At 36.6% G+C, this 17,664-nt stretch overlaps 1 protein-coding gene across 5 annotated transcripts in view; it reads left to right on the forward strand.

Annotated features, from left to right (window-relative positions):
• The window catches only part of LOC134546286 (leucine-rich repeat and calponin homology domain-containing protein), a 174,639-nt gene that overhangs the window by 83,300 nt on the left and 73,675 nt on the right, over positions 1-17,664 (forward strand). For all 5 annotated transcript variants that reach the window (XM_063388993.1, XM_063388995.1, XM_063388994.1 and 2 more), the window contains exons 2-4: positions 10,530-10,674; positions 12,503-12,735; positions 15,054-15,190. In XM_063388993.1, the coding sequence (XP_063245063.1) occupies positions 10,530-10,674; positions 12,503-12,735; positions 15,054-15,190 (515 nt within the window). The remainder of the gene's footprint in view (positions 1-10,529; positions 10,675-12,502; positions 12,736-15,053; positions 15,191-17,664) is intronic.

Below are 17,664 nucleotides of genomic sequence, written 5' to 3' on the forward strand. Positions count from 1 at the left end.
AGTTGTCTAACTCGTTACTCCCTCTCCATCGATCGCCCCATTCCTGAGAGTTGCAATTTTCGTTACTCCCTGATAGGTCATCGCCTCGATTTACCCTATCTGATGTAAAGAAGTTTCACTTAGAAAGAAAAAAGCTTGGTAATAATTTAAAAGTGTGTTCGCATCAGGTGCAATGCACTGTGCTTCGGTTAGTGACTTCTCGCAAAGGACCGTTTTTAAGGTTTTCCAAGTCTGTATTGCGCAATCTTCTCTCCAACTTAACCAGATTTTGCTTTTTTTTTTTTTTTCGCATATGAAGTTACAGGGTTTTTAATCAAGAAGTCATGCGTGGCCGGGATTTCGTAAAATATACTCAAATAAATAGTCTGGAGTTTTCAAGGATAACTTACACCAGGAATTTCAACTGGAAATATAGTTTTACTAAGGGAAATACTATCCCCAAATGATTCAGTGTTCAATAAAATTTTGTGAAAATTTTTTTCGGTAATCTTGTTATATTGTAACACAAACTAGTAGTTCTGAAATATGTGTGATGCATAAGGCTACTATTAAATTGGTTTAGCGAATTTTTTAGAGTTTGCAGTTGAGTGATTTTGAGCCTGCAGCTATCCGGGAGGTTTCGATGACTCAAGCATAACGCTCACCTTCATCTTCCCCAGTCACTGTGAAACTCGACTTGAAGTAGTAACTCGACGGGAGTTGTGAGAGAGCTTCGTGAACGAGCAGACGCCCGCAGTGCCTCGTTTGCAGTGTTGACCTCGAGTTGTGACTCTCCCTAAAAAGGAACAAGTGACTTGGGATCTCGGTTCATCGGTTTTGAATAGGTCTCGAGTGTTTAGCGCGGCTGTCGGGCTTGGCTAACTGCCCTCCGCTCCGCATACAAAGGAACTGCCAGACAGCTTTGTTCCAGTGGGCAGGGAAAATCGACCGTGTTGTGGCAACCTCGTCATTATTCTCAAATCACAACTTGCAGCTGTTCAGTGGTGCGTGGTCCATTGAAGCTCTGCATTGGGTGGCACACGAACCCGTTCCTCGATTTGAGTCCCGGCATGAAATAAAGTAATGCTATAGTAATGTTGTGAATTACAGGATCTCGTCGTCCTTACTTCCGTTTGACCTTGCAAGCACGTCCACTGGAAAAGATAAGTCAGTCCCTGTCAACAGTTTTCAAGCGATAACAATTTTGCATCTTATAATGCTAAGACTTATTTAACTTTGTTGGGATAAATATTACACTTTTAGAGAGTTTCAAAGACCACAAAATAATGACTGTTAACAGGATTTTGTCAGTTTAAGTCATTCGTAAAAATAAATTCAGTACTAAACGCCGACGACTTCACAAGGGAATCTATTTGTAGTAGCAAGTCACCTTACGTTTATGAATTCCATTAAAGTATGTACTATACCGTGTATTAAAAAAAATTAAATGATTAATAATGTTAATGGCATAAAAACTGTTGAATCAAGAAGACCTCTGTTTGTTTCAATTCCCCCCCCCCCTCCCCTAAAATAGAGCGTGAGAAGTGCGTGACATGCTGTGGCGGACTCAGCTTTACAATTTTGGGAGGGGCGGAGGACTGGTGGGTAAGGGCCATTGAATACCTCTCGGATTAATTAAGTCAATTTTTTTCTGACGTAATGTCAACAGAATTAAAATCAACCAATAGCACTTAAAAATAATAAAAAAAATCTACCTCAGAGGTTAGGTGCTGCCTGTAGATGATTATTATGATCACTCCAGTTTTTAATGTTTTATTTGTAGCAGTTATAGGGGAAAAAGGGCTTGGGGGGGGGGATTTGCCCTTCCATAGCACCGCCACTGTGACGTTGCGTGTGGTGCCTCGCGGCGCGGTCTGTCGGGCGCATTGAGATTCCGTGGTTGCCGCGCCTCCTTCCGGTCGCGGCGGGCTTTGTATTCCCTGCGCGCCGGCTGGCGGCCCCAGACCTTCCCTGTGCGCCTCCTGTCTGCCAGACATGTCCTGATGGCTGCCCAACAGTGTCCAACACGACACCAAAATCCCGAAGATGTCCCTAAAGTAGCACGTGGAAATAATTTCTGAGAATGGTTTAATATGTTTCACTTTAAAATATGTACGTTCCTGCTCATGTTTAATTTGGTTAGTTATGTATGTAGATTTAAAAATAACCATTTTATAAAAACAAACGTATATTTTTTTTTGTTAAACGTTTCTCAGAAAGTCGTGGAATGGGTTCTCTAGTATTTGTACACATCCTGAAACCGTCATGTTGGTTACCTGTTTCATTTTCTTTTCATTCTGTTCTTGCGTGATCACCGGAGCAGATATCAGCTCGCAAAACGTCGCCACTGTTTGTCATAGAAAGCCTACTGTGTTTATCCCTGCTGTTGCATTATGCAGATTATCTCTAGTTTCATCGGTGGGTTCGACTGTGCGTCTCTGTGTTGTCCAAGGTTGTTTTCCTGTATTTACTGTTCGTGTTGCAACTGTTTCGTCGTTGTCAGCGCACACTTGACTAAATTCCTTAGGCAGAATTGCCAGTGTTATTTATGCCCGCACATTATAGACACACATACACACATATATAAAACTGTTGAACCTTTTCAGCTACACGAAAAACATTGAATTACTTATATGTGCTGCAAAAGATTGATAATTTGTTATGAAATGAAACCACTCTCAGTTGTTCGATGTTAACCTCAAGCATCATACAGAAGGCTTTGTCAATAATTTGTACATAGGCTTTGATGGCAACACACGTCAATGTAGTAGCTAGACTTTATGTAAGGGGTAGTTGGAAATTCGCCGGTAACACATTAAACAAAGGCTTTCAGGGGTTTCATGTAGTAAAAAAAAAAATCAAACGTGGTACTTTTTAAGTATATATTATCCATAAATATTGCATACCACAGTTTCAATTTTTTTAAAGAAAATATATTGACACCTAAAAGATAATTAATTGAGTAAGCAGTTGAATTCAGCTGCAGATAAAAGCATTTTTTCATGGATGTGGTGTGGAAAACACAAATACTTTTAATTTCCTCAGATTTCTGAGGCGGGGAAAATGTGTAACATTTTCTTACATGAAAGTCACTAAACCTTTGCACAACCTGGCCGTCTTGGCTTTTAGGGTTGATGTAGTATACCAATGTTTCGCAACATCTTGCAGTCGGCATCATCAGGGTGACAATTTCGCGAAAGGTAAACTTTCATTTGAACCTTCCAACATACCTTAAAAGGGTATCTTCATACTGCAATATCTTAAAATGTTCTTACTGAAAACCAATAGAGGTCTGCATTCAAAATTTGCCACGAGCTGCATGCCAGTTCGCTGCCTTGCACACAGAGGCGAATGGGCACGTGATGCGCTAGCTGTTGTCCCTATAGTCCAGGAAACCAAGACTTAAAAAGGCACAAACCTGTGAAAAATTTGTCCAAAGCTGAATTTTTGCACAGTTGTAGATTTGACTATGCTTAATAACATACCGAAAGTTTACCGCTGTAGACCTTGTGCGTATGGCCGAAAATTTGCATTTAAGTCCTAGATGACAGCGACTTACATCAGTCCATTAAAATGCTACCCATTTGTACAGTTTTTCATTTAGACTGTCCATAAAACTACCAAAATAATCTTGAGACTCTAATACAGCCATTAATGTTGTAAAAAGCATAAATTGTTAATATTAAAGATGTGATATTAAGCGATTAATTCATGACATATTATTTTTTATCTTTGCCACTCAGATAAAAATACTATTTACACCAATTTGAAGAGTCCAATGCGAAAAATGTCCAAATAAATGTTTTTGGTTATACCTTTAGCTTTAAGACAGTATATTTATAAAGAGTCTAACGTAATTAGTTGGCTTATTAAAGCGGCCCGAGCGTTGCAGTGTACTGCGGCCGTACTGATCTCTCACGGCCACCGCCGTTCCAGCGCGGCATTCCGACACACTGCGTACTGCGACACTCATTCAACTGGGTCTTATTTAGGGATTACTTAAAACATAGCTAATTCATATGAGAGGGTGTATGTTACATGTAATGAGATATGCATTTTTTTTCTTATATGAATGTTTTTTGATACAATAAAATTAACAATAAACGATTTCTGCTTGGAACTTGTAAATGAAAAACTCTAGAGGACCTCTGGTTTTATATCTGCATGGATTTATTCTGTTTCAAAAATTTTATTATTAAAAATTATTTTTTTAGCAACAAAATTTTTTTTATTTCTGATACATCGTTTTATTTTCGATCAGAGCAATGCAAAATTGAATGTAGCCTGTATTCGACAAAATGAAAAATTTATATATTTACTTCTTTAAAATCAGTTTACTACATAAAAATAGAATAAAACGATACATCGTAAATGTACTCTTAGTTTTTTTTCACTTAAAAAACATAATTCCTATAATAATAGGTTTTTTTTTTTCAGAAAATAAATAAAACACGAGTTGTGTTGTAAAACGTATAGGTAGCATTACATATTCAGTTTTTTTTAAAATAAGTTAATGTATTTGAGTGCTGCGCCTAGCTGACGTCGTTGGATTGCTAGTGGCAAAGAGCGGTGGTGGATGGTTTTGCAAGAGTTTGACCGTATTTTATGACGCTACCTGTGAGAGGGTATTCGTACCAGAAATCCTAACGGCTAAGGAAACTATCCATTCTCTGTAGTCACGTACGGGTGTGCTACTCGCGCAATATCGTCAAATGTCACAACTTTCCGGGACGTTCGGTCATTTCTCGGTTAGCTCTGGTTTCACCAGAACAAAATCTTGTCTGTAGTGATTTCATATTCCTATTACCGTAGTAGTATGGCGTTTGAGAACAAACCAAGTTTGCTGTATACTGGGAGCCTACTTAAAAAAAAGTATTTATAGAGTTATTAAATTATTTACGAAACACAATTTTGTGGATCGTTTGGGAAATTATCATTTAGGACTTAACTGCTCGTTATTGGTGTGACGCACAAGGGTTAAATCGGTAAACTTTTGACATGTTACTAATAAACGTTTATTCTACAACTGTACAAAGTTTCTGCTTTGGGATAATTTTCCATGTTTCTTAACAGCGAAATTCGTCCCGACCCCAAGCCGACTTCGGCAACCTCACAGTAGTACACACTACACGGCTCGGATAGCTTCAGGGGTCAAACAAATTGTATGAGACCCTTAACAAATATACCCATTTAAAGAAGAATAAATATGCAACAACGTTTATTGAAAGCGATTTTCACGTAGGGCTCTTTAAGTTTATGTAAAATGTATTAACTTTTCCGTAAAATTGAATGAAAATGAATTTCTCAACTTTAATGATTTAAATTGTCTATTTTATGTAAAGATGTTAAAACTATGTACTTTTTATTACTATCATCAGATAGGGCAATGTTTATAGATTATTTTGGGTTCCATACTGTCAGTCTACTCCATAAACTGCATTTGCAATATCCATTATTGTGGATCGTTGCAAAAAATTGACATTTTGGGCTTAACTGCTCGTTTTTGGCGTGACGCACAAATTTTGCATCGGTTAACTTTTGATATGTTACCAAGAAACGTTCATTCTACAACTGTACAAAGTTTCTTCTTTGGGATAATTTTCCATGTATTAAAAACCTTTGTTTCTTTACAGCGAAATTCGTCCCGACCCGAGCCTACTTCGACAACATCGCAGTAGTACACACAACGCGGCTCGGATCGCTTCAGCGGTCAGACTAATTGTATGAGACACTTAAAGAATATACCAATTTAAAGATGAATAAATATGCAATAACGTTTACTCTAAGCGATTTCCATTTTGGGCTCTTAAAGATTATGTAAAATGTATTTATATTTCCTAAAAATTGAATGAAATTGAATTCGTTAACATTAATGATTTAAACTGTCTATTTTATAGAAGGATGTTTAAACTTAGTACTTTTTATTACCATCCTCAGATAGGGCAATGTTTCTAGATTATTTTGGGTTCCATACTGTCAGTCTACTCTATAAACTGCATTTGCAATATCCATTATTGTGGATCGTTGCAAAAAATTGACATTTTGGGCTTAACTGCTCGTTTTTGGCGTGACGCACAAATTTTGCATCGGTTAACTTTTGATATGTTACCAAGAAACGTTCATTCTACAACTGTACAAAGTTTCTTCTTTGGGATAATTTTCCATGTATTAAAAACCTTTGTTTCTTTACAGCGAAATTCGTCCCGACCCGAGCCTACTTCGACTACATCGCAGTAGTACACACTACGCGGCTCGGATCGCTTCAGCGGTCAGACTAATTGTATGAGACACTTAAAGAATATACCAATTTAAAGATGAATAAATATGCAACCACGTTTACTCTAAGCGATTTCCATTTTGGGCTCTTTAAGATTATGTAAAATGTATTTATATTTCCTAAAAATTGAATGAAAGTGAATTCGTTAACTTTAATGATTTAAATTGTCTATTTTATAGAAAGATGTTTAAACTTCGTACTTTTTATCACTATACTCAGATAGGGCAATGTTTATAGATTATTTTGGGTTCCATACTGTCAGTCTACTCCATAAACTGCATTTGCAATATACATTGTTGTGGATCGTTGCAAAAAATTGACATTTTGGGCTTAACTGCTCGTTTTTGGCGTGACGCACAAGGTTTGCATCGGTAAACTTTTAATATGTTACCAAGAAACGTTCATTCTACAACTGTACAAAGTTTCTTCTTTGGGATAATTTTCCATGTATTAAAAACCTTTGTTTCTTTACGGCGAAATTCGTCCCGACCCGAGCCTACTTCGAGAACCTCGCAGTAGTATACACTACGCGGCTCGGATCGCTTTAGTGGTCAGACACATTGTACCAAGCTCTCAACAAATAAACTAATTTAAAGTTTAAGAACTTTGCAACTACTTTTTTTTAATGTTTTCAAATCGGGCTTTACGTGTTTTTGTAATACGTATTTTCGTTTGTGCCCTTTTTTTCAGAACACCTCTCTTCTAATATTATTGAATAAATATCATATTTAGTCAAACGTAGTGAAAGATTTTTAAATTTAATCATTGAGAATAATGTTTTGAGTAAGTTTTGGTTTGCTATTCTGAAAGTATACTATAGTAATTACGTTATAGTGCCATATTGTTGAGTGGTCAATAAAGTATTATTTAGGACTTAACTTCTCGTTTTCGGTGTTCCGCGCAAGGTTTGCGGAGGTAAACATTTCAAATGTTGCTAGTAAACTTGAATGTTACCACTGTTTTAAATTTCAGTTAGGAGCAAATTTTACAAAGATTAAAAATCTTCGATTTCGTGGGAGTGAGAGTGGCCACAGCGCTTGCGGCTGTGGCTCTGTCGCAGTGCGTAGACGACATTGATAAGCTCGGGAGTCTCTAGTGATCCTATAAATTAAGCTAGACTTTTGAGAGATACGTCCCTGTAAAGCTTAAGAACTATACAACAACTCTTGTTAAAGAAATATTTGCGTAAGACCCTTTATTTATAAGTGAATTGGCTTTTTATTGCCTTGACTGATGTAAAAAAACTTATTTCATTAATTTAACATTTTTTTTCTTACCTTTAATATTAACTTTTAGAACTTTATTCATTATCAATGTGAGTAGTAGTGCTTTAAGATTATTTTCATATAGCTATCGAGAATCTACGGTAAAAAGTGCAAAAATGGGAAACATTTTAATGAACTGCTGCAAGTCGCTGTCATCTAGGACTTAACTGCAAATTTTCAGTGATACGCACAAGGTCTTCAGCGGTAAACTTTCGGTATGTTATTAAGCATAGTCGACTCTACCACTGTGCAAAAATTCAGCTTTGGACAAATTTTTCACAGGTTGAAACCTTTGTTTCCTGGGCTACTAGCAGCGCTCTCTGTCCAACTACTTACTATAGGTAGCGAATCCTGGCAAGCCTATCTAATATTATCTTAGGAAAGTGCGAAACAAAGTTCAATATTCAGGTGTATCATGTATCTAAAATACTTCAATACTGTTCATCTCTATGGAGCCATTACCTTGTAAACTGGCGCCTTGCCATGTCGACAGCTAACCATACCTGAACCTGTAACATGCAAATATTATTTTGCAAGTTCGCTGAGGAATCCAGTGTTCACTGTACACGGAAACGGCTCTAGCGATAAACAAGAGAGTTTTAAGATAAAGGAAGTGCGAAAATGGTCATTTTTGCTAGTGTTCCGTTCTCCCAGCAGGCCACGGCTGCATCGACGACTTGTAGAGGTTGTCTTCGCAGCCTGCGTCCCCTTGGTCGCGACGTCACGTGACATTCGGGCTCGGGGGAGGGAGGGTTGCCGTGCCGTGGGGCGAGGGAAGACGCTATAATCGATACTGCGCCATTCACAGACGCTGGATGTGGGGAGCGTAGCGGACCGGACCGCTAGGCGGGAAGCGAAGCTGTGGCTACAGCGGGCGAACCGAATACATCGTCCTTTAATCACACCAGCCACGACGAGATTTAATTTAAGATAGATTGATTGATGATCCATTTACCTAGTTACACAGAAGTTGTGCAGAGCTCCAGAGGAAACCACAATATTTAAAAACTACTCAAGATATCTGGGTGGTGCCTGTGTATGAAAAGCATTTAAGAACATTCGGAGGTCGGAATGGTAGTTCTGTTTCCAGATTCCGTGTCTAAACTAATTTTCATAACTAAAATAGCAGAGTAAGTTATTCTTTTCAGAATAATTTTGAGTATGAAACTGCCCATACACATTCCTTAAATCACTGTACATGGGCATAGCTAGAATTAGTGGAAGGGGAGGGCTGAAGAGAGCTATAAGAATATTTTGGATATGCTGGTTCCCGGTAGGCATGGAACACTCAACCAGGAAAGGCAGGGGTACTCACCCAGACAAATTTTAATAAAATATGAAGCATGAATACTCATTTTTAGTCCACCTGAGTACCCTTAAGTGCTTTTTGAAGGCTTGAAATTTTTGGCTAATAATGGTCACTTAATGCACTACCATTGCTTTTGATTATATCCTAATATATGTTTAAAGAGAAGACTACTCTCTAATTTTTTTATATTCGGTGACTGTAAATTTAGCTATACATTAGTCATTTTAAACTGGTTAATTAATATTGTATTAATATTGAAAAAATATCCTGGCTCCACTCGCTCCTCCCTGACCACAGGTGCTTATGCATGGGGGGGGGGGGGGGGGATGGAAAAATATCACCCCTCAAGTCAAAATTAAAAAAAAAAATTATCAACCCCATCCACACCAACCACACCATTAACTGGAAAGAATTGGAAAGCAAACAGTCGGCATGGAGGTTCTAAACAGTATCCCCCACCCAACCCCATCCCCTCCAATATGAAATTCTGCCAATGCTCCACCTGACTACATTCTTGTTATCGTAGATACTTGCTTTACAATTTGAGATCTCTTGGTTATCACTCAAATCCTGTGAACATCTGAACATCGAGACAACTGCATTCCAGTTCAGAGCCTTGAATTTTGCACTTATTCTGACCCAATCACACATACACCGCTGGTGTGGCAGATCACTTATAAAGCTATGCATGATCCACCCATCATATTGACTCAGTATTCGCCTATACCATATTCCACCTAGTCTAAACACTTATTTTTTTAATCAGTTCTTCATGTTACCTCTCACCCATATAAGCAGTTTAAGTATTATAATACTTTGCATTAAATATTGTCAAATGCACTGTATCTAGGCTAAATTATTTTTAAATGTATGTGTTTGTTGAGTGATATGACTTCCAGGGATTTATTGTTTTCAAGACCTCAGATTAACTTGATTGCACTATAATTACTATAATTCATCATTTGTATTTTGGTCTATATTTGAGTTTCCCCTGCATCTATATATGCACACACACACACACACCTGTCAGTTGATCTTATGTAGTTGCAGTGGCGGATTCATAGGGGGGGCGCAGGGGGCGCCCCCCCCCCCCTTGACCAGGGCAGCCCATCACCAAGCATGGTTCTTGGCAAGGGGAGGGCGCGCACCCGGCCGCCGATGTTATACAATGCACATTCATACACTTACCTTTAATATTCGGGCGAGACATAAATGAAACGGATAGAGCTTGGAAAAAGATCTCTGGCTGCATCCAAGCAACCAAGGTGACGTAGCAAGGGAGTGTGTGGAAGAGGTCGACCTGCGCCCCCCCCCCCCCCCCCCCCCTTGAGATTTTTCTGTATCCGCCACTGTGTAGTTGTCATATTAAGCTGAATTTTGATTGATGCATTGTTTCAACACCAAGGCTTTTATTTTAACATAAATGTGACTATGTTTTCTAATATAATTGTTTAAAAGTCTGAACACTGCTGTTGGTACAAACTCATCATTGAAAGTGTGCTTTACTGTACTGAACAGTAAACATTACTGTAATCTGGTGGGAATGGGGATGTGTTTAGTTTGTTCAGAGTACAATTCTATGCTGATCTGAGTTCTTTATACATAGTTTTAATAAAAAAGAATAAATTTTTGTGGTGGTAGAGTTTCATTTGCCTAACTTTGTAACTCTAGTTCATGGCATGACAATTTTCTGTTTCAGATTTATCTAAAAATCGTTTTGTAGAGCTTCCAGTGGAAATAACAGAGTTCTACTTCCTCGAGAAGTTATTATTGTATCATAACATTATAAGAAATATCCCGGATACTGTTGTATACTTGCAGTGCCTCAGATACCTGGATCTCAGGTAGGTACCGGTTAAGGGTACTAGAATAATTTCATTTTCATACATGATTATGTAAGCCGAGTGGAATTAATCAATATAAATTTTATCTACTCATTACATGTTGTTTTTATGATCAGATGAAAGTAAGTAGAAACATATATTGAAAAAAAATTTCCATTCTTGTCTGCTGTCTGTAATATTTTTTGCCTTATAACTAGACAACTATAGCAGGTTTTAGACAAAAACTATTTTTTTTTCTGTTAACTGTAAATAAGATAACATTTAATTTAAGCCTTAATTTTATTATTTTTTTATTATTATTTCTGTGAGATCCCACATGCATGTCTCTGTAGGCTGTACAACTTATACACACAAAAAATATCCATGCCTTACCTGGGATTAAAACCCAGAACCACTAGCACCAATCAACCGTGCCCAAAAATTTGGCTTGAGCATTAATTTTGTTTGCAGCAGTTAAAGTTACATATTTCAATAATTTTATTTAAATGTTAGTAAAATATAAATTATTGCAGTACTAGATAAGTTATTTTAGGTACATTTTGTAAATAAGAGTAATAATCTTTGATGGTCTGCTTGAAAATCTTAGTTATGCAGTAGAAAATTTTAAGTCATCTGCAGTTTCTTATTACAACTGAAGAATCAAATTTCCAAGTTATAAAATTTTAAGAATGATATTGATATTAAATTAGTTTTCCTTTACATCTGAAAGGTGAAGATTCGTGAAAGATTTAAAACATTTTAATGTGCATATGTTGTATGAATATGTTGCTGCAAACATTACAATTTGTACCTATTAAATTTATTGATATCATTTAGTCATTGTTTTTTCAGTTAGTTAAACTTAAATATAATGGAAAATATACATGGAAAGCAGTAATATTATAGGTTTTAAAGTTATTTGTTCCAAGTATTTATCAAGTTTAAAAATATCATTAAAAAACTTATATTTTAATTGTAGAATTGTTGTGGGATAATTCACTTCAAGAAAAATGTGCAGCATCCATAAGCCTGAGAATGTTTTTCTAGTATTTTTTTTTAAATAGGGAAGGGGGGGGGGGGGGGATTTTAAACATTTCCTCCTATGAAGCTTTGAAGTACAAATTGAATAAAACTTTAGTAAGTAAAATCTATAAAGTAGTTAGTTAAGAAGTGGCATGTAATAAAATAGTTGGTCAGAATTAAAACTTGGGAAATAATATATAGCCACCTAAGTCTGGAGTATAAGAATAAGTTATTATCTCCTTTCAGGCCTGCCATCATAAAAATTGGAGAAGTAATTTAAGTCCTAGTGTGCTTTATACAGTGCAAGGTCTTGTATATTTAAAGTTTGGGACAATGACTATGGTTGATTAGAGATTTTTCTGGATTATTGAAGGTCAGTATAGTTTTAATTGGAATACCAAATAAAAATATTAAAACAGTTCAATACGACTTTTAAAAAAAAAACACAAATGAGCATTGGACTTCTTAAAAATTTTTTTTTTGAGAAATGTACTTGTGAAGTGTTAATTGTAACCCGCTAGCTGTATTGAAATGAAAACTGACATTAACAGTAAACTCTGAGCAAACTTCAAACTCCAGCAGTGTAGTGATGTGACATAATGGCCAAGAGCTACAGTCGGGAATCCACCGAATGTGAGCGGCTTACTTGGGGCCGGATTGTAGAACTTGCCGAACCATAGAATACTGTATTGAAGACCTTTCACTGTAATTTATAAACCAATTCACGAGCAGTGTCCACTGTCGGGATAGCGTTGTGTGTTGCCGTGCGGAAGAAAGGCGGGGCACGGTGGTGCGACGTGAGTGCTGTGATTGGCTTGCCGGGCAGCCGCAACCAGCTGAGCGCGCTCCCGAGCGCGGTGTGCCAGCTGCCCCTGGAGGTGCTGCTGGTGGCCAACAACAGGCTGACTGCGCTGCCCAAGGAGGTCGGCCTCACCAGGACCCTGATGGAGCTGGACGCCAGCTGCAACGAGGTGGCACTCCTGCCGCCCCAGCTGGGCGACCTGCCAGTCCTGCGGTCGCTCGACCTACGCCAGAACCTGCTGGCCGAGATCCCCGTGGGTGAGCCCTGGTCGCTGGTCGCCTCTATGTTCACAATGTGCATCGGGCAACTATGATGTTACAGTAAACTCAGAGCGAACTCCAAACTCCAGCAGTGCACTAATGTGACATAATGTTCAAGGGCTACAGTTGGAAATCCACTGAATATGTGAGCGGCTCAGTTGGGGCCGGATTATTATATGGCAGAAAAATAAAGATAAGGGTGTAATGCAAGTCCCTAGAGTGCTTCAGTAACATATATCCTACTGGGGGTTCCATGCCTAAAAAACTATTCTGAAAACACACATTTGATCAATTTAGACTTTTAAAATACAGTTTGAAAACGAAATATGGAAACAGAACTACTCATCTGTACTCAGTGTGTTCGTAAATGCTTTCATAAACGGATAGCTCAAGCAACTTTTAAATCGCATGGTTTTTTTTTCTGAAGTTTAGCACATTGAATGTGTGCACAGGTATGCAGGGGCCTTGATGTGCATCACTGACATTTTTTTACTTTTCAAAGGAACCTTTTTTAAGCCAAGAGGTTAATCAATATGACGACTCATCAGATTGTAACGAAGAGTGCAACAACATGTATAAGTAGGGTCTGGTTTGGTAAAATAGAGTTTACTACTCTTTGTAGGTGTAGTTTCACATAAAGTCCTTTAATAACTACTAAGGTAGTTGTCAACAATACACGACTACATAGACGGATAATTAGAAACACTGCTTAGTTACAGATAAAACATTATACACTACTGCCTCGTATCTGTCGTCCATTATTGCGCTAGTTCACTGTCGCCAACCTAGGAAACCCAACTTATCCACAACAGTAGGGTTTTTTGTCACCATGTTTGTTTCACTAGTAAATTTCAGTTGTGTACTTTATTGTTTGGTATTATCGCACAATTGAATCATTGATTTTATTTATCATTCAAGTAGATTTTGAAAGTGTGAAGTTTACCTTCTGACACTTGTAGCAGTCATGCATCAATTTTTAAAAAATTAAATTGAAAAGTTTTTCCGTAAATATATTTTCATTCCTGTATATAAATCTACCACATTGTAAGAATGTTTTAAAAAGTTATTTTCTGCTATACATTACAAAATACATCTCAGAACAGTAAGTAACCGCACGTGATAACAAGAAAACATTTGTAAAATAAAAGAAAGTTCCTGCTCGCATTCTGCACAAATGCTCAGCTTGTATCACGTACGAGAATCGTCCTGAACGTGTTAGTTACTTGGAGTGCAGAATTTTGCCCTTTGCCTGAAGTCATAACTGAGCAAATAAGTTGTAGTTGATAATGCTGTAATAATGGCATGTGGCATGAACCCTGGTAGGAGGGGGGGGGGGGGGGGGGGTTGGGTTCTTTTGTCCGTTGAAGGTAGTCATGGAATGAGGCCATGCATGCTTTGATTAATTTTTTCATTGTGTAACCAGAGTGTATTTTGAACTCACATCTTGAATCCATTATTATAATGCATCAATAACAAACCCAATAATTATGAACACTGGTAGAAATTATGGAATTCTGGAGATATAAATAATGATGTAGCATACTTTTATTACAATATAAAGTTCATGCATTGCATGTGCTGGTGTGATATTTACAATTAAATTGCAATTCCTTCTTGATAAGTTATTTGCAATTCCAAATTTCCCATGATTATACATGTATTAAAATAATGATCCTATTCATTTTCTGGAAATATAAATAAATACAATGTATTGTGCATTATTAAAATACATTTGTGGCGTAAGTATCGTACAAATTGAAAAGAAGCCAAAGAAAAAGGTCTTGAGCCCGTGACCCTCGCATTACGAATCCAAATTCTTACAGTTTCACCAACTACTACTTTAAATTTATAATAACATAAAAGGCTTTTTTTATTAAGTATGGACCGATCCACAAAAAAAATTATATTTCCTAAACGCTTGGCCATCTGGAGCTCCCACTTGCGTCACTTTCATTTCTAGTTGAGCCCTACGCAACTGTGGATACCGACAAAATCGGTGATGTGACGAGTAGACGACCTCCTCTTGTGAGTAAATAGTCGGTGTTTATTTTTGAATGGAAATGATTGTAGAAATGTGTGTACTTTTTTGTACTTTTATTAATGTGTTCTAACTAAAATTTTGCATTGTAACTGTTTATGTTTCTCATACATATTTATATTGGAAATAAATGTGTACTTACAAATAAAAAATCATAAAATTGGGCAGTGCAAACATGAAAAGTTTCCTCTATTTAATAATTTTTGTAAACCGTATAAAAATGAGTCCATACAGAAATTTAAGTAAAACATCATGGTTAAATTTTTTTTAATTTCAGAATTGATGTACCTGAAGCTGGAGAGGCTAGACATTAGCTGTAACAGGATAGTAACATTGCCAACAGAACTGCGTGGTATGTCCTCGTTGGTGCACTTGGAGCTCAGTAACAACCCTTTGATGTCCCCACCTGCAAGTGTAAGTATCTGATTTATTTTATTGAAGATGGACATGTAAATTCATTAATATAAGATTATTATTAAATTCTTTCACAGATAGTTTTATAGTTTTCATATAACAGTAGGAAAATATATATTACATAAATAATTTCTCCAACTGTGGCATGGGCCTGCCACTGTATTTTATTTTGTAATTTTTGTACTTATTTTCGGATTATTTTAATGAACTAGTTTTATGTAATTATATTTATAGTTTAGTCTATTTAGTTTATTTGTTAATAATTTAATTTTAATTACTTTTGGTAAATTTGGTTCATAAGATATCAACTTGGCAACTACTTTGAAAAGACTGGAATGAGCGATACTATTGCTTATTTTAGATTAAGTTTATAGTTAACTTTTTATCGAACTTTTAAATGGTGGTGTATTTTGTATCTATGTGTGCATATAGAAAACTCTAGAATGTCTGAGTGACGTTTTTGCGCCAGCGTGCGCAACAATGGCACGAGGTGCCATCATTATGTGTGGGTGTGTGTGCGGACACCGGGCAGTCTAGCTGAGACGGGTTAAGGCAGGTCGCAGTAGCCACGCGACATGGGTTCCGAAGGTGTATGTGGCGTGATGCCATGAATGGAACTTTAATAGCGACCGTGTGTACGAGCATGTGTGTTGTCAGTAGTGAACAGGATAACAAAATGTTAAGCCAAATTACGAGTCACGCGAGCAAGATTCTCTTTGAAATATGAAGGGTATATTCGACAGTGGTATCGTGCTAACACCATGTTTGTCTGCTACTGGGAAGCTGACTGTGAAACCAGCTCGGAGCATTTAGGGGTGTCTTTACATCCTTTTCACCTTCTGCAACTTGAGACGTGAGTTAACTAGCTCACACAAAAGCTGTTCCAAACCTTACTTTGCACTCAAAAATAAGTTTGGTGAGTTGCAAGCTATTCATACCCAAGCAAGACAGTGTGTGTGTTTCATAGAGAAATACATGGCTGTGAAGCTTTTCAGAAGCGCTAATAACTGTAAATTTTATGACTTTTTTGCACACAAAATATGTCATGAGTCGCAATCGACTTTTAAGTTGATTATGCTGGCATAACTTTTTAATAAACTTTTTGTAAGACTTTTCTTGTTAAAAAAGTTTAATGTTTTTTAGCTCCCCATAGTTATGTTATATCTACAAACTTTTTAAAAATAATTTTTAGTGAATTTTTTTTTAAAAGTTATTTTTAAGTGTCTAAATAATATGTACCTATTAAAGTTATGGTAATTTTTGTTATAATTTCCAGAATATTCTAGTTTGCCTATTTGTGGAAAGGTAATCAAATAATTTTATAATTTATTGTATTATTTATTTGAGTTTCACACTTGCAAATTAAATGTTAGTTGGTAATTATTTTGGTAAATACAATGTAAAGTACTTTTAACTTGTTGTCATGAAATGTTTTTTCGTATAATTTTTTATATATATTTTTTATATATATTTTTATTAAATGTTTAGCAACAATTTTAGTGAGTTTAAATTTTTTTGCTGCTATCACACATCCTTAATGTTTTGCTTTCTTTTGTCTTACCAGTAATTTACTTGTATGTTTGCTTTGGGCCCATACCCTATTGCTGTCAGAGCCGTGGTAAATGGTCAGTAGGTGTTTTCATAGAATTTTAAAGTTAAATGTTAAATGGTAATGAAACCGCCGACAGACGCAGTCCCAATCCAGGGATGAAGACATAAGTTGGTGCTGCTAGATACAGCACAGACTTTCACAACTAAACACCATTAATGGGAATTAAATTTTATTTTTTTATGCAATAATTTTTCTGCTTCGTAAAATAACTCTGTAAATTATGCATTTAGGTAAATTATCTATGTTGCATTGTGTAGAAAGACAGATGTTTAAGACTAGCACATTATGATACACGTACCATTGTTTTTGCATATACAAATAGTTAATTATTTTTTGTATACACCGCAAGATCCTCATTCCTTTCTTAACCTGTGCAATGGAGCGAGAGTGCACTGATATGTCACTGAACTCTCATTCCAGAAGTTCAAATTCTGGCATAGACTACTAATTTTGAATTTCCGTTGTTTGTTGAATTCCTTCCAGGAATATTTTGGAATGAAGACTTACTATAGGTCTTGGAAGGTTATTCCTCTGATGATTCGTGTTGTTGTGTTCCTCTAATTAATGCCCTCACACTCAAGACATTAAGCACAAAAAAAAAATGTAAAAATATGATGTCCTTTTCCCAGTTTTTAAATTTCTAAAGTTTGCACATTTTGAAAATACAATGTTAGCTAGTGAAAGTTTTCTTAACCGATTGTCTTGTTGGCCTGAAAACAGAAAAAACTTGAAGCAATGTATCCATACAGGCAACACCTTGTATTGACCACCAGGAACGCCACCTTGCATTTGACTTGCAGGTATTATGTGGGGCGCATCAGTTTGGGGATCAATGGTTTAGAAATTAACGTAACGAAAAAGT

The sequence above is a fragment of the Bacillus rossius genome, chromosome 1, assembly GCF_032445375.1.
Source record: "Bacillus rossius redtenbacheri isolate Brsri chromosome 1, Brsri_v3, whole genome shotgun sequence".
NCBI lineage: Eukaryota > Metazoa > Arthropoda > Insecta > Phasmatodea > Bacillidae > Bacillus > Bacillus rossius.